This window comes from Planococcus citri, chromosome 1, assembly GCF_950023065.1.
Source record: "Planococcus citri chromosome 1, ihPlaCitr1.1, whole genome shotgun sequence".
In the NCBI taxonomy this organism is placed as follows: domain Eukaryota; kingdom Metazoa; phylum Arthropoda; class Insecta; order Hemiptera; family Pseudococcidae; genus Planococcus; species Planococcus citri.
Window position 1 is genome coordinate 32,266,378 of NC_088677.1, and position 18,126 is coordinate 32,284,503.

Here is an 18,126-nt window from a genome sequence, read left to right on the forward strand (position 1 = left end):
TTCAAAATAGTAAGTATCTGTTTCTAATGTAAGGATTGCAAAAAGCCTTTTACGAGCATTTTTTCAAACAAGATTTCATTTTCTGAAAGGGGGATCCTAATCATGCTTCAATATTTTTAGAGGTTCTATTTCAACTCGTTCGTTTCTAACTTTTTTGTTGTGAACGTAATGCATGTCATGTTTAATTTCGATTGAATAATGTTGGGTGGTAGAATATTGTGATGTTTCTACTTTCTATCCACGGTGTTAATGCATATGGTTCGTTCCGGTTTTAGAATTTCCATTTGGAGAAGTTGATTGGGCACCGACGGGCCACGTTGTACGAGCTTGGAAGTCAGTTTAGAAGACGGTCCATCAGAACGAGAAAGGTTTGAGCAAAGACTTTACAATCCACGAAAGATGTCTGATCCACGAATGTGTCCAGCTGCATTATTACGCCTCGCGTTGAATTGCGTTACAAAGAGATTATGGTTGTCAGAAATCAACAACGATTGGTTCGAAACGAGAGTGCTGAATAATGAGAAAGTCAAGGATAAACTTCGTCTGAACCACGATTTCAAATCTTTACTTCCTTCATCAATTAATGAAATGTTGATGATAAATATCGACGCCGTCGGAAAGCAGATCAGCGACACATTTGCCCCTTTGAGCGCTCAGAAGCTTATCCGTTTAGTTTTCGAAGAACGCGAATGGCGTGATTTTGCGGCTTCAATTTGTAATCTCGTGAAAGAAACTGGTTTGAATTATAACGATGTGCAAGAGATGTTTAAAAATATCATCAGAGAAATTGACAGTGGTTCGCTTTCTGTATCTAGCGATGAAATATCATTCTATTTGAGTGTTTGGAAATCTCTTCCGAAAGATTTGAAGTCTCGGATTATTGTCAACTTGTCGTGTCACGAGGGAAGAAAAATCGGTAATCAAATAAGCGCTTCTGCTGATTATATTGCCGAGTGTTACGGTCCTCAGGACATTTCGGTGAAAAATTTCCCCCGAGATTTGCAATTTTTCACCAATCTGATGCTAGATTTCGATCCTGAAGAAAGGAAGAAAATATGGTTGGAAAATTACCCCGAATTGATCGTTGCTGCTAGTCCTTGTAATTTACAACGTTTGATGGAAGTATGTTTCGACAAAGAAGAACAAATCGTCGAATTTAAACGTCGATATTTTGTCGAACGCGGCTACGCTGACCGGTATTGTTTACGCATTATTGAAAAGAAGTGTTTCGCTGAATTGAACAAATTTTTGGGTTTTTGTACGAACAACGAGTTAGAAGCGGAAGAATTAACCAAACGAATATTGCACAAGTATTTTGCCACCAATGGAATTCCTCACGGATATGATGCTCTCTTTGAAATGTTCCGATCAGGTGGATGCATCTGCAGAGTGCTCAAACTGGCCGAATTTCAGTACCTATTTCGACTACCTGCAGAAACTGTAAAAGCATATTGTTATAAACTCATCGACCAGGGAAATTTTGAACGTGTGAAAGAATTTTTAAACATTTTCTTTCCATCAGGGAAAAATGCTTCGTCTTTCTTGCAAGAAGTCATCAAGACTTTTTTTAGCGATAATAATCTTTATGAGCCAAAGTTTACTGGTTTATGGCTACTATCAAAATTGGAAAAGTTCAACCATTTTATCGATAGTTTGTTTGCCACGTCAGAAGCAGCTGCAGTTTTTAGAAAAGAAATCATGTTTTCCGAAAGTGTTTTCAACTTTGTAGGTTTTGTTAGGTTCTCAGAAGACGTTGAGCCATTTGGTATTAGTCCATTCGATGAAGAATATGACATAATAGTGTCTATTGAAAAATTTCCCACCACGTTTTTGCCATCTGAGTTGGATTTATCCAAATGGAAGGAGGATTTCGCGATATATTCCTTGAAATGTATGAGGCAGTGGCGTTGGTTTATATTCTGTCGTCATGGAGGACATTGGGACGAGGTGTCTGCATGGTTATTCAATTCGGAGGAAAAAGCATCACGGTTCAAAGCTTTGTTGTCAATGGACGAAATTTTGTCTTGTTACCCTCGTTTGACATTACTAACGCTATCTCGGTATTTTTACCCGATTTTACGATGGTATTACTCGAATGATGAAGAGCAAATTGTTTTTTTCATGTTGCAAGCATTGCGAGAAAGCAGTCCTGATTTTTCCTATACACATACGATATTACTTGGAAATTCGAGTGATCAATTTGCACAGTGCACAAATGATTCTGAAAGACTAGCGACTCTTCGTCAAATTTTTAGAGACGGTGGTCGCTTTTGAAACTTTCGATTTTGTCTTATTCGGTTCGAACACTTGGTTTTTCATATTTTGATTCCGATTATCTATCCGTATTTTAATAATTTTTCAATGTCGTTCATTTATTTTGATTAATTATTTTTACTGTATTGTATAAAATATACCTAATATTATCAATTCATTTAATTAAAACTGGAATTATGTTTACTTGGTGATTGAACTTTTATTGAATCGCGTTCAAGTGTTTGTAGAAATAATCTATTTGAGTTTTTTTTTGCGTGAGAGGGTGGGGAGGTGGTCATCACTTTGATGAATTTCAAAAATGAGGGTAACTTTGCCAACATTGTTTAGAGCGAAATATTCTACTTTCAGATAGTGATCGAATTTTTCTTTCACTCACCCAAGCCCAAGACTTTTTGGTACGCAAAATATTATTATGTACTTTATTTAGAAATTTTCAAAAATTAGGGTTAATGTCGGTAGGTCTAAGTATACATCTACAAACATCGAGACCGAAAGATTTAAAGTCTCGTGTTATCGTTAATTTATCTTGTCACGAGGGAAGGAGAGAATTTGATAAATTGGCGAATTTTTCAAATGAATTTCGTGATCGTCGTTATCTATTGTATTGGGGTATACCAGATTGCTGGTTGAAAAACTTTTCTCGCGATTTGCAATTTTTTGTCGAGCTGTTGATGGATTTCGATGCTGAAGAAAGAAAAAAATTTGGGTAGAAAATTATGCCGAAGTGATCGTTGCAGCTAATCCGTGGAACTCGATTACGCCTAAGTATTTTAATAATTCTTCGATGTCGTTCGTTTATTTTGATAAATTATTTTCACTGTATTTTATTAAATACTCGTATATTATCAATTCGTTTAATTGAAATTGAAAACACGTTTATTTGGTGATTGAACTTCTGCTTTCCACATTTGAAACACATGAAAGGCAATGTGGCTGTGAATGTGAGAAACTCGAACCCGAGTAAAATATTGTAATTGAGTTTGCTAGAAATTACGAACTTTTTCTCGATAAATTCTCAATTTTGATGATATTTATATATATATAGTTTTATTTTTATAAAGCTTTGAAAATGTTCATAATCCTGCGTGAGTTGATAACAGAGTTTTCAAAAAATTTTGTTCAGTAGGAAAATGTTTCTGTTTGGTGTTTTGAAGTATACAAAAGTTCGTTCTTGTTCCTGTCAAGTTGAAAACTCGCGATATTTTGATTGCCTAATGCTACCGAATAGATAGATAATCTGATCATACTGCTGATCTTGATACTTCTTTCTAGAGTTCTAATGTTAGGTTCGTTACGATTTCTAGAGTTTCCGTTTGAAGAAGTTACTTGGACACGATCATTGTGCAAGTTTGAACGTCGTCGGGAATAGAAGATTATCCAATGGCGCTCGAGCAAAGAAATATCGACGATGATGGTCATGTCGAGGAGTACGATGAAAATGAATGTACGTGTATCCCATCATTATTACACCTCGCGTTAGATTGTATAACGAAGAGACTATGGCTATCGGAAATAAACAACGATTGGTTTGAAAACAGAGTTATGAATAGTGAACGAGTCAAGAACAAACTGCAACAAAACCTCGAATTCACATCTTCACTGCCTCCATCAATTGAAAAAATGTTGATGGAAAATATCGGTATGGTGGGGAAAAAAATACACGACAGATTTGCTGACTGGAGTGGCCCTAGACTTCTAACTTTTGTTTTCAAAAGCCGCTATTGGCGCGATTTTGCGCCTTTAATTTGGAATCATGTGAAAGAAAACGGTATCAGTTATTCCAACGCTGACATTATATTTCATAAGATCGTGGAAGAAATAGATTATGGTACGCTTTCTGTTTCCAGTGATGAAGTATCATTTTATCTGAGTATGTGGAAAACGTTTCCAAAAAATTTGAAGCATCAAGTTATTGTTAGTTTGTCTCACTGTAGTAGGAACTGCAGTGGATTAATTCATAATTTGTTATTTTTTACGAATTTGTTGATGGATTTCGATGCTGAAGATAGAAGGAAGATTTGGATGGAATGCTACTTGGAATTAATCGTTGATGCTAATCTATCGCATTTAGAGCGTTTGATGAAATTATGTTTGGATAATGATGAAGAAGTTGCTGAATTTAAGCGTCAAAGATTTATCCAATGTGGCCATGCGGATCAATATTGTTACTTACTTATCGACGATTGGTGCTTCGTTGATTTGGAAAATTTTTTAATTTTTTCTTCTACGAATGAGCTAGAAAAAGAACAGCTGACGAAGCGAATATTGCACAAGTATTTCGCTGCTAATCCAATTCCGCAATCGTATGATACTCTGCTTAAAATGGTTCGATCCAGTGGATACATTCATCGAGTAATCGTGATGGATGAATTTCAGTATCTTTTTCAAATACCAACGGAGTTCATGAGAACATTTTGTCATTCGTTGATCGATGAAGGAAATTTTGAAAGCTTGAAAGAATTTGTGAATTTTTTCCTTCCGCCTGAAAAAAATATCCCGTCTTTCTGGCAAGATGTCATCGAATCTTTTTTCAACGACAACGTTCTTTATTCTCTAGAATTCACTGGTCAATGGCTACTTTCGGAATCGAAATTGCGAGAGTTTAACAATTTAATCGAAAATATGTTCGTCACATTTGGAGCAGCGGCGGCTTTCAAAAAGAAAATTATGTTTTCTAATAGTGTTTTCAATCTTGTAGGGACGATTACGTTCTCATCGTCAGAAGCTAGCGATTCGTGGTTTGATTTTGTCCAGTATGATGCGATGTCTTGCGTTCAAAAATTATGCTCTTTGTTTTTGTTGTCTGAGCAGGATTTATCCAAATGGAAAGATGATTTCATGGCATATTCCGTTAAATGCATGAGGCACCGGTATTGGTGCATCTTCACTCCTACTACGAATAATTGGGAGAAAGTGTTCGTATGGTTTTTGGATTCGGAGGAAAAGCTATTGCGATTCAAAGCTTCGTTTTCTATGGACGAAATTTTATACAGTTACATTCCGTTGGAAAACTCAGATGAGTATCACAATCATTGGCATTTTGACTTGATTTTGCGATGGTATTATTCTAACGACGAAGAGCAAATTGTGCACTTCAAGTTGAAAGCATTGCGCGAATGCGATTTTGATGATTATACTGATCGCGTTAAAGATTTATTACTAGGTTCTATTCTAATTCATAATCTATTCTATCAATGCATCGATGATGTTGATAGGCTCGAGGTGCTTCGTCAAGGTTTCAGATTGACAGATGGTAATTTATCTCCACCAATGAATATTGCCCTCTTATGATTATCAAGATTTTTTTCAAATTTGAACAAAATATATGTACGTTTTTTTTTGTTTTGTACGAAGTATGTAATTTTTAAGTTTTTCAAGTTTTATATTTTGTTTTGAAATATTGTTTTTACTTGTGTGTTTCGAATATTATATCGAGTTTTTTGAAATTAGAAGCCTGTTTTATTTTGTTGAATGGATTTTTACCATAAGATAGATTGAGGAAATGAGATTACAAGAAAGAGTATGACTAGATTTCCGCGAATGAATTCTAAAGTGTACGCGAATAAGATTTTTGATCAACAGTCTTTCGTTAAAGGTTTACAATTTTTCATACCATGGATTGTTGTTTGATTTAATAGTACATATTGTGTTTTTGTATTCGTTTCAAGGAACATTAATAATAATAATAATGATTTATGCCAATACTTGGGGGGGGGGGTCAAGAAAAAATTGAGTAAATGATCCTTACTAATCTACCCATTATGATTCTTTGGTGACGTCGTTCAGGTTAACATTGAGAACTGTATTTTTTTTATATGAGCATAACTTGGTCCCTTCAAATCTCAGATTAAGCAAACATACCTACCTACATGTATTCTGGATGAGTTGCATACGGTTCAGTTTGAAGAAGAGACACTGGTTACGGTACACCCTGTGGGATTATGTTTTATGTTTCTGACTTATTTCAAGTATTTTCTCAAATTTAATAATGAGGTTGGATGTTTTATTCTTGAATTTGTTTCTTATAAGCAAAACGCGATTTTGAGATATTTTGAGGTTAAAATGGTTAGAATACCTGAAGGAAAAAGATTGAATTTGATCTGATCACAAAACTGATCGTATCTGAGCATATCTGATTAGATCTGATCAAGTCTACACTTATTATCTGAAAACCTAGTACTATACAATTATACATCTCCCGATATTTTGTACTCTAGATGAAGAAACTTATTGAATATAATCATTTTTATTGGCGAATGCTAGTGATTTTACTAAAAAAAAGTTGGTTCTACTATCCACGTTGTTAATGTAGGGTTCGTTACGTTTTTAGAATTTCCGTTTGAAGAAGTCGATTGGACGCGGTCACTGTACGAGCTTGAGAGTCAAAATGGAAGATGATCAGGAGCGGAATCGGCATGAGTCAAGTGATGGTAGCGGAAGCGAATCTGTCCCTTCATTGCTACAGCTGTCATTAAATTGCGTTGTAAAGAGGCTATGGTTATCAGAGATCAACAACGATTGGTTTGAAAACAGGGTACTGAAGAGTGATCGAGTTAAGCACAAACTTCACCAAATCCTTGTTTCTACGAGTAGACTACCGCCATCGATTGAGAAAATGTTGACTGAGAACATCGATATTGTAGGAAATGATATAAGCGATAAATTTACGCAATTGAGCGGTTCAAAACTTCTGATGTTTGTTATCAAAAACCGCGAATGGAGTGATTTTGCTCCTTCGTTTTGGAATTTTGTAAAAAGGAACGGTATGAATTATTTTACTGTCAGAGCAATATTCGAAACAATCCTGCAAAATATAAACGATGGTTCGCGTTTGATATCCATCGATGAAATATCATTCTATTTGAGTATGTGGAAAACAATACCGAAGGATTTTAAGTCACGGGTTATCGTTAATTTGTGTTTTGATGGGAGATACAAGAACGCTGAATTGACGAGTTATCCTTATGATTTTCTTCCCAAACTTTTGATGGATTTCAGTTCTGAAGAAAGAAAGAAAATATGGATGGAAAATTACTTGGAATTAATTTGTAAAATTAATCCGTCGCGTTTAAGCCATTTAATGAGTTATACTTTTGATAATGATGAACAAATTAACGAATTTAAACGTCAATATTTCGTAAGGGATGGCTATGCTGACCGGTATGGTTTAACCCTTATCTGGTTGAGACGTTTCCAAGAATTGGACCAATTTGTGCTTTTTTGCTCCACCAATGAGTCAGAAATGGAAGAATTAGCGAAACGAATATTACACAAGTATTTTTCTGCTCATCAAAGGTATTATCACGTTTTACTTCAAGTACTTCGATCAGGCGGATACGTCTCTCGAGTAATTCAAATGACCGAATTTCAACACCTTTTTCAAATTCCTATCGAAAATGTGAAGGCATATTGTCATGAACTGATTGATGGAGGAGATTTCATAATTATGAATGAATTTTTAGATTATTTCCTCCCAAAAGACAAAAATATTTCATCCTTTTTGCAAGAGATGATTAAATCTTTTTTTGATGATAATAATCTTCTTGAACGAAAATTCCATTCTGAATGGCTGCAGTATAGATTCAAGCAGTTCAACGATGCTATTGAAAACATGTTTGCCACTACGGAAGAAGCTGCGTTTTTCAAAAAAGAAATCATGTTTTTTAACAGTGTTTTCGAACTTATAGCAGTTATTTTGTTCACACCCGATGTCGAACAATTCGGTTACTCGCCGAATCGTAGAATATCGTGCATTAAAAAATGGTCTGTCATGTTTTTGCTGTCTGAAGAGGATTTATCCAAATGGAAAGAGGATTTCATGGCATATTCCATTAATGGTGTAAGGCAGAAACGTTGGTGTCTGTTCTCTGAGTGGGTCGAAGTGTTTGCGTGGTTCTTAGATTCGGAAGATAAGGCATCTAAGTTTAGAGCCAATTTGTCAATGGATGAAATCTTACTCAGTTGCTTTGAATTTGGGGGTATGTTTTCTGTTTCACAGTTGAATCAGATCTTACGATGGTATTACTCCGATGATGAAGAGCGTATTGTGTTCTTCAAGTTGCGAGCATTGCGTGAATGTGATTTTCATGATAGTGATTTTGCAAGTCAAATAATACTTGGAAATGTAAGGGAAGAATTTAATCGATGTGAAAATGATCTTGATAGGCTGGTAGTACTTCGTCAAACGTTGAGACAAGAACAGCGTGCTGAGGATGTCGACTTCGTCTTTTGAATATTCGAGTAGTTGAATGAATTATGTATATAATGTGATTCAGGGTGAACTTTTCACTGTTTATGTTACGTACTCGGAAATATCATTTATATTTCATTATCATATTTTGATAACTCTGCAATAAAATTGTCGTTCATTTCGGCTTTATTTCTATTGTTTTTCTTGAACAATCAATAAATGTGGTACATACGTATTAATCTAATTGAAAGAGAAACTATTTATGTCATTTGATGGTTGAATTTTTTGACTACCATTATCGTGGTGTATGTTTCCATCGACCCTTATAACAGTTTTTATCGAGTTTTTTTTTTTTGGGGGGGGGGGTGTAAGGTGTCTCTGCTTAATCTTGAGTCATTTTTTTTTTTTCGGAAAAAGGGTTGTTTTTTTGGTATAAAAAAATTGTGTAATCAGTGTCTGAAATTATCACTCATACTACTCGTATACAATCTTATCAGTGTGTATAATAATACTTATTATCTGAACTCTTCTCCCGATATTTTGTCCTACTTCAAGCAGAGATGCTAATGATTTCACTAACAAATTAGATTCTACTATATCCACGTATAGTTAATGTTGGGTTCGTTACGTTTTTAGAATTTCCGTTTGAAGAAGTTGATTGGTCGCGGTCGCTATACGAGCTTGAAAGTCAAAATGGAAGATGATCGGGAGCGAAGTCGGCATGTGTCAAGTGATTCAAGTGATGGTAGCGGAAGCGAATCTTCTGAAAGCGGGGAACTGCAAGTCCCTTCATTGCTTCAGCTGTCATTAAATTGCGTTGTAAAGAGATTATGGTTATCAGAGATCAACAACGATTGGTTTGAAAACAGGGCACTGAATAGTGAACGAGTTAAGCACAAACTTCACCAAATCCTTAGTTCTACGAGAAGACTACCATCATCGATTGAAAACATGTTAATTGAGAATATCGATGTTGTCGGAAACGAGATAAGCGAAGAATTTACACAATTGAGCGGTTCAAAACTTTTGGTGTATGCTATCGAATTCCGCGAATGGAGTGATTTTGCCCCTTTGTTTTGGAATTTTGTAAAAGGAAACGGTGTGAATAATTATTATACTGTTGAAAAAGTATTCGAAACAATCCTGCGGCATATGAACGATGATTCGCGTTTGATATCCAGCGATGAAATATCATTTTATTTGAGTATGTGGAAAACAATACCGAAGGATTTGAAGTCACGGGTTATCGTTAATTTGTGTTTTGATGGGAGATACGACGATCGTAAATTTACGAGTTATCCTTATGATTTCCTTCCCAGACTTTTGATGGATTTCAGTTCTGAAGAAAGAAAGAAAATATGGATGGAAAATTACATGGAATTGATTCATGAAATTGATCCGTCGCGTTTAAGCCATTTAATGAGATATATTTTTGATAATGATGAACAAATTAACGAATTTAAACGTCAGTATTTCGTAAAGGGTGGCCATGCTGATCGGTATTGTTTAAACTTTATCTCGAGGCAAAAATTCGAAAAATTGGACCCATTTTTGGCTTTTTTCTCCACCAATGAGTTAGAAATGGAAGAGTTAACGAAACGAATTCTACACAAGTATTTTGCTGCTAATCGAAGTTTTCACGCTCTGCTTCAAGTACTTCGATCAGGCGGATACATCTCTCGAGTAATTCAAATGGCTGAATTTCAACACCTTTTTCAAATTCCTATCGAAAACGTGAAGGCATATTGTCATAAGCTGATTGATGGAGGAAATTTTGAAATTATGAATGAATTTTTGGATTATTTCCTTCCACAAGACAAAATTAGTATTTCGTCTTTTTTGCAGGATACGATTAAATGTTTTTTCGATGATAATGATCTTTGTTCACCAAAATTCAGTTTTGGATGGCTACAGTATAGATTGAAGGAGTTCAACGATGCAATTGAAAAAATGTTTGCCAATACGGAAGAAGCTGCGCTTTTTAAAAAAGAAATCATGTTTTCTAACAGTGTTTTCGATATTTTAGCAGTTATTTTGTTCACATATGATGCCGAACAATTTGGTTATTTTCGGAATTGTAGAATATCGCACGTTAGAAACTTATCTGCCATGTTTTTGTCGTCTGAAGAGAATTTGTCTAAATGGAAAGAGTATTTCATGGCATATGCCATTAATGGTGTAAGGCAGAAACGTTGGAGGTGTCTGTTCTCTGTTCGAAATCCTGAGTGGATCGAAGTGTTTGCGTGGTTCTTAGATTCGGAAGATAAAGCATCTAAGTTTAGAGCCAATTTGTCAATGGATGAAATCTTACTCAGTTGCCTTAGGTCAATGACAATGGAATCTGTTTCACAGTTGAATCAGATTTTACGATGGTATTACTCCGATGACGAAGAGCGAATTGTGATCTTCAAGTTGCGAGCATTGTGCGAATTCGATTTGTATTATAGTGATTCTGCACGTCGTCTATTACTTGGAAATGTAAGCGAAGAATTTTATCTATGCGAAAATGATATTGATAGGCTAGCAGTACTTCGTCAAACGTTGAGACAAGAACAGGGTTCTGAGATGTCGTCTTCGTCTTCTGAAAGTTCGAGTAGTTGAATGAATTATTATAATCCGATTCGGGGTGAACTTATCACTGTCCATGTTTCGTACTCGGCAATATCATTTCTATTTAATTTTTGTATTTTAATAATTCTGCATTATTTGTCGTTTATTTCGTTCTTAAATACATATCTATTGTTTTTTTTGAACAATCAATAAATGTGGTACATACGCATTATGGTATTAATCTAACTGAAAGAGAAACTATTTATTTCACTTGATGATTGAATTTTTTGACTACCGGGTCATTCCATGCCAAATCGGCGGATTTTTGCACGAGGGGTCTTCGATTTTTTTCAAAATCAGATCATTTGTAGAGGTCATCAAACGATGACGAATGACGCAAACCGGAAATTTTTTCGATTTTTTTTGACGGAGCTGTGGCGCTTCAAAGTTCTCCAAAATGGCCGAAAATGGAAAATTTCAGTTGCAAATTACTCCGGTTGTACGTGGTATAGAATTTTGAACTTTTTTTTCAAATTGTAGTACTTTGAGAGGGTAATCGACGAGTGATGTCAAAATCAGTGTTGCCACTTTCAAAAACCTAAAAAAATCGATTTTAAAACTTATAATTTAAATATAACCACGATCTCGGCGAGTAAAAATTCTGAAAAAATTCTCAGTTTTAGTCCTTTTTATGTAGAATAACATATCAAAAAATTAGACTGGCATCTTTTTTTATTTTCGAGAAAAAAAAATTACAAGTTTTACAATTGCTGCAAAAGTACCATCCGAAACCTAAAAAATGAAAATTTTTGCATTTTTGAAATATTTTACCAATGTGTAGACGATAATGTGAAAAAAATCCCCCTCCCCCCAATTTGTCGACAAATTGACGAAAAATGCATTAATTTCACTCTTGAAATAAAAATTTATAGCACGAAAAATGTCAATTCGTTGACAAATGGGGGGAGGGGGATTTTTTTCACATTATCGTCTACACATTGGTAAAATATTTCAAAAATGCAAAAATTTTCATTTTTTAGGTTTCGGATGGTACTTTTGCAGCAATTGTAAAACTTGTAATTTTTTTTTCTCGAAAATAAAAAAAGATGCCAGTCTAATTTTTTGATATGTTATTCTACATAAAAAGGACTAAAACTGAGAATTTTTTCAGAATTTTTACTCGCCGAGATCGTGGTTATATTTAAATTATAAGTTTTAAAATCGATTTTTTTAGGTTTTTGAAAGTGGCAACACTGATTTTGACATCACTCGTCGATTACCCTCTCAAAGTACTACAATTTGAAAAAAAAGTTCAAAATTCTATACCACGTACAACCGGAGTAATTTGCAACTGAAATTTTCCATTTTCGGCCATTTTGGAGAACTTTGAAGCGCCACAGCTCCGTCAAAAAAAATCGAAAAAATTTCCGGTTTGCGTCATTCGTCATCGTTTGATGACCTCTACAAATGATCTGATTTTGAAAAAAATCGAAGACCCCTCGTGCAAAAATCCGCCGATTTGGCATGGAATGACCCTACCATTATTTTGGTGTATCTCCTGCTGGGTAAGTAAAGGTTGCCCATAAACAAGATCTGGCGCGTATAACAGTTTTGATCGAGTTCTTCGAGCAGGGTGAGGGTGTAGCCTGAAGTGTCTTTATATTCCATCTGAAGTCATTTTTTTTCAGAAAAATTTGGGCTTTTTTGGTATAAAAAAATTATTGAGTTCTACTTTTGTGAAGGAATTTGAGAATTACATTAAATCCCATTCACCTACATATTACCGCTACCAAATTTTGAGTTTTCTGCCCGTTGCTTCGACAAGCACGACCATCATCTGGTCAAAATCGACTTGAAACTGTATTACTACTGAACTTAACGCTCGAATTTCAAAATGATATTTCGCGAATGCTCGATACTTCCATAGCCGCGTTGCTAATGTTGGGTTCGTTACGATTTTAGAATTGCCGTTTGAAGACATCGATTGGATACGAAAATCGCGTCGATTCAAAAGTCAAAATGGAAGATTACCCATTGGCGCGTATGCAACCACAACTATATTATGACGAAGCTGGCAACGTCGAGCAATACTATGAAAACACCCATATCTCATCATTACTTCGCCTCGCGTTGGATTGCATTACAAAGCGATTGTGGTCCTCAGAGATCAACAGCGACTGGTTTGAAAACAGACTGATGAATAATAAACGAGTCAAGCAGAAGCTTCAGCAAAATCTCGGTTCCACGTTCCCACTTCCTTCGTCAATTAAAAAGATGCTGATGAAAAATATCGACGTGATCGGAAAGCAGATAAAAGACGAATTAAGGCATTTGAACAATTCGAGACTGTTGATTTACATTTTTAAAAGCTACAAATGGCGTGATTTTGCGCCTTCGATTTGGAATTTTGCGCAGGAAAACTGTATAAACTATTACATTGGTCGAAAAGTTTTTGGCAATATTAACCACGAAGTAGATATTGGTACGCTTTCTGCATCCAGCGATGAAATACCATTTTATTTGAGTATGTGGAAAAGCTTTCCAAACCATTTGAGGTATCAGATTATCGTTAGTTTGTTGCGTCATGATTCGATTGAATACGATTCACTAAAGAGTTTTCCTCGAGATTTGCTGTTTATTGCCGAATTGTTGAAAGAGTTCGACGCTGAAGAAAGGAAGAAAATTTGGTTGGAGAATTATACGGGATTAATTATCGCAGCTAATCCATCTCATTTGGAAAATATAATGCGATTATGTTTCGATAACGAAGAACAAATTATCGAGTTTAAACGTCAATGGTTCGTCAACTGTGGCCATGCTGATCAATACTGTTTAGACCTCATCACTGAAAGCGGTTTCGTTGCATTGAATAAATTTGCGAGTTTCTGTTCCTCCGACGAGCTGGAAGCGGAAGAATTAACAAAACGAGTATTACACAAGTACTTTGGTGGTCGAGTCCCTGGCAACTTCGATAAAGATATTCTTCTGAAAATGCTTCGATCACCCGGAAGAATATCTCGAATTATTAGAATGGCAGAGTTTCAATATCTTTTTAAAATGTCCGAGGAAACCATAAAGGAATATTGTTACGAGCAGATTTCTCGAGGAAATTTTGAACGTGTGAAGGAGTTTTTGAATGTTTCCCTCCCACCAGAAAAAAATCTTCTCTCTTTCCTGCGAGATGTGATTAAATCTTTCTTCGACGATAATGATCTTACTTGTCTGAAATTCAGTTGTTCGTGGATGTCGTTGAGTTTGGAGAAATTTAACAACTTGATCGAAGATTTGTTTGCAACATCAGAGGCATCAGCTGCGGGTTTCAAAAAAGAAATTATGTTTTCTGAAAGTGTTATCAACTTTATAGGTGCGATTATGTTCTCAATTGATATTGTATCATTTGTACATAGTGATATCGGGATGGATGAGGTGGAGTGCATTAAAAAATTTTCTACCACGTTTTTATCGTCTGAGCAGGATATATCCAAATGGAAGGAGGATGTTATGATGTATTCTCTGAAAGGTATGAGACAGCGAAATTGGTTTTTGTTCAATCCTCGTAAAGGTGGTTGGAAAAAAGCGTTTGCATGGTTTCTAGATTCGGAGGAAAAGGCTTCTCAATTTAAAGCTTTGTTTTCGATGGATGAAATTTTATATAACTTTATTCGCTCGTTAGAAAAATTCTTCATGGCGGAAACACTTTACGCTTCGTGTTTTGATCAAATTTTACTTTGGTATTACTCGAATGACAAAGAGGAAATTACGTTCTTCAAGTTGCAAGCATTGCGCGATTGTGACATCGATGAGTACACCGATGTGCAAATTCTATTACTAGGCAGGGCTCGATTTGAATTTGAACTATGTTCAGATGATATTGAGAGATTTGATGTTATCCGTCGAGCTTTAGGATACGAGTAACGTCCTACGTAACTTTCGTCATGTGTTGCATGCTGAATAAATTTATATAATTTAGGATGAAACTTTTTTAAAAAATTTTTTGTACTCGAAATTACTTTATCTATTTTAGTGATTTAAGAAATATGTCGTTCGGTCTATTTTGAAGTATTATTTTTACTGTTTATTATTTTAATACAATATCGATTTGATTCAAACGAGGATCATACTCATTTCTATTTTCTATAGAATAAAATCTATCTACGTTATAATCTTGGGAATTCTTCCAGACAGTTGAAAATTGTATCGTTGAAAGGTCCGATGAAGAAATTATAGCGTTTCTAATTCTCACTTCGAATCATTGTACATAAACGTCATTTCAACTCACTAGTATCATGTACAGTTGGTATTTTTGGCATATGTTCCGGTTTTGCTTTTGTTGTAAGGAAAAATAAAAAAAAGGCTCATCTCGTTAGTGTGTTTTTTTTTCAACTACATTACGTCGGCCTTATGGATTTAAGAGCTAATGAACACATCTGCGTGCGATGCTCAAGACTAATAAGTTTTTATATTTGCATTAAGCGTGTCGGAAGCTATGTAAACGGGTAAGAAGGGTAAACCATCCGACTTTGATAGCGGCGCTCTGTGTCGGTGATGGTATCGTTGTATGTACAATGAAACGAACAGAGAGGAACTGCAGTCTACGATGATGATTTTTTTGTTCCGATGTGCACTACGCGAGTATTATGGGTTATTTCCTTTAAATAACAATGACCGGTATTCATTGGTCTCGAATTCACGATTAATTTTTATTTATGTACAGTACGTAAATAGCTCGAACTCTATTATGTAAGCATAAACAGTGTACATAGTAACAAAAAAAGTAAATGTTTGGTAAAGGCGGGCGTCCGAGTAGGGTGATTTTTTTGTCTGAAAAACGTGTGTCGGTGTCGACGATTCGATAACTAAATGACAAGATACGAAAGCAATGTGACGCACCCAGCTTTCGACGAGCGTGGTATTTTACGTTTCATTTAACTTGCTGTATAATTTGAACATATTCGTTTTTATGGATGGTCTGGAATTACTACTTTATAACTTTTCAATTGCACCAGAAAATTATAGTTTGATGTAAGTATTTCGCAAAGCTGGATTGAAGTTCGACCAACGTATGAATTTTTAATCGTAAGTAAGTATGGTTTTAAAAAGAGTACTAAGGGTAAGAAATCTATTGATCGAAAAAAATTAGAAAAAATAACCATTTTTTCGCTTAGAAGAGAAGTTCTGTTGGAAACTAGAAAACAAATAAAGCTTGAAATTTTCATCTGGTAGTAGAGAGTATGAGGTTTCTTTTTGAGTTAATTTGAGTAAAACTTTGGAACGTTGAACTTGAATCTATTGTGTGATAAAAAAATCTACATTTGAAAAAAATATTTCATTAGTTTTTGAAAAACTAAAACAGGATGTCTCAACAGTTCTGCCAGTCCTGCTTTTTGGCGATGTGTCCTGCAGTTGCCCTGCTTTTCAACAATTTTATCGAGAAGTCTTCTCTTGTTTTTTTTTTCAATCAAACTTAAAGCTTCCAATTTATTTTCCTTTTTTGTAGAATTTTATTTTTTTGCACCTGGCTGATGGAAATTCTAACAGATGCAAAAAATACAAAAATTTTCAAAAAAAAATTCGAGGATGGAAACATATTCTTTTACTTATTTCCTCTGTTGCAAGCCATTTTTGAAGAATAGAAATGCATTTTTTCAAATTTTTCAAAACTTCAAGGTGTCTACAAAGTTTGTAAAGTCGCTAAAATTCCGAAAAACTCTGAATTTTTACCAGAAATTGCCAAAAATTTAATGGTGCAAAATTTCGTTCAAAACCATCCAAAAACACGAAAATTTTGCGTTGAAACTTCTTATGTCAAAAATTATTATTTTGGTAAGTACTCTACGCGTACCTCTCAAATTGTAAATTTTCAAGAGCTTTCACCCTCGATTCTCCCGGATAAAATTGGAAACTTTTACAGAAATTTTGCCTCTCCCTTCGCAATAGAATGTCCTCTTTTCTTTCTGAATTTAATTTTCAAAGATGTACGAATTTTTGATTTTTGATTACCAATTCTGAATTGAAAATGTTTTTTCTTTCGTTGAATTGAACTGTCGATGTTTTCCCCCACTCCCCAAACCTTCCATAAGACATTGTAAAGTGTTTAAAAAATGTCCTGCCGAAAGTCCTGCTGAAGTTCCACTTCTTCATATTGAAATTTTGTTAGACACCTTGGAGAAAAATTGTAAAGAGAAACGAAAGGTTGCTCTTGTTCAGAAAACGCCTGTTTTTCAAATAGTTCTGGAAAAAAATGAACCAACTCAAAATCGAAAGTTTATCAAGTATTTTGGGGACCACTTGAAATATTTTAGTTGTTTTTTTTCGACCTTTTTTGTGTGATTTTTTTATAGTTTTCAGTTTTGAAAAAAAATTGTTCGTTTCCAAATTAAAAAATATTGATGTTTACTTTTTTTTGAAATTGTTTTCCTTAAAATTGAGAATTTCAAACTTAAATTTTCGAAGAACCATTCCTGAGTCTAGTCCAATTTATCAGTTTTTTTTTATCCCCATGTTTGTTTGTTCTGGTGGCACAAATGTTTCGAATTTTGAACCACTTAGAGGGTTTATTTCTAATCTGTCAAATCGAAGTGAGTATAGTTTTAAATTTGTATATTTCAAAAACCTTATCTGTGGGCATTTCTCCAAATGTTGAGCACTCCTCCCTCCAAATTAAAATCCAATTTTCAGTTTAAGGATATTATGGGAGTCAGAATTAAAATAGGTGTTTTTGATTATCTACTATTCAACTCTATGTCGACATTTTTTGACATTTTGAGTGTATCACCCCCCCCCCCTCCGCCTCCTCCCAAAGCTTATTTTCAAGTCTGAGAGTAAAATTTAAATCAACATTTTGAATCTAAGGTTTTCTGAATTTTGAGCTTTAAACTATTCCCTTCGCCCCTGCACAGACCCAAAGAATTAGAACCAAAATCAGGTGTCCTCGAATCTTTTTTATTGCAGTTCAAAGCTGTGAATAACCAAAAATTACTTCAACGCTTTTGAATTTGTCTGAAAATGCATATTGAAGATGTTTTTTCTGGTCATTTTCAACACGAAGTTCCGTATTTTTCCAATTTAAAATCTAAAAACTATTGTCTTCGAAGAAAAGTAGTTGGTATTTT

The 18,126-nt window shown here is 34.8% G+C and overlaps 2 protein-coding genes across 9 annotated transcripts in view; both read left to right on the forward strand.

The window, feature by feature from the left end:
* Positions 1 to 18,126, forward strand: part of LOC135831415 (craniofacial development protein 1) — a 66,216-nt gene that overhangs the window by 42,888 nt on the left and 5,202 nt on the right. Inside the window, exons 3-4 of one of the 8 annotated variants that reach the window (XM_065343876.1) lie at positions 3,579 to 3,718; positions 6,605 to 8,653. The exons of 1 other annotated variant lie outside the window; for it this stretch is intronic. In XM_065343876.1, coding sequence (XP_065199948.1) covers positions 3,683 to 3,718; positions 6,605 to 8,506 — 1,938 coding nt within the window. In that variant the 5' untranslated portion in view covers positions 3,579 to 3,682 and the 3' untranslated portion in view covers positions 8,507 to 8,653. Of the gene's footprint in view, positions 1 to 275; positions 2,467 to 3,578; positions 3,719 to 6,604; positions 8,654 to 9,100; positions 11,245 to 12,976; positions 15,381 to 18,126 lie in introns of those variants that run through there. 6 more of the 8 variants (XM_065343872.1, XM_065343873.1, XM_065343884.1 and 3 more) reach the window with 6 other exon arrangements.
* Positions 1 to 18,126, forward strand: part of Jupiter (jupiter) — a 72,767-nt gene that overhangs the window by 28,179 nt on the left and 26,462 nt on the right. The window lies entirely within an intron of this gene.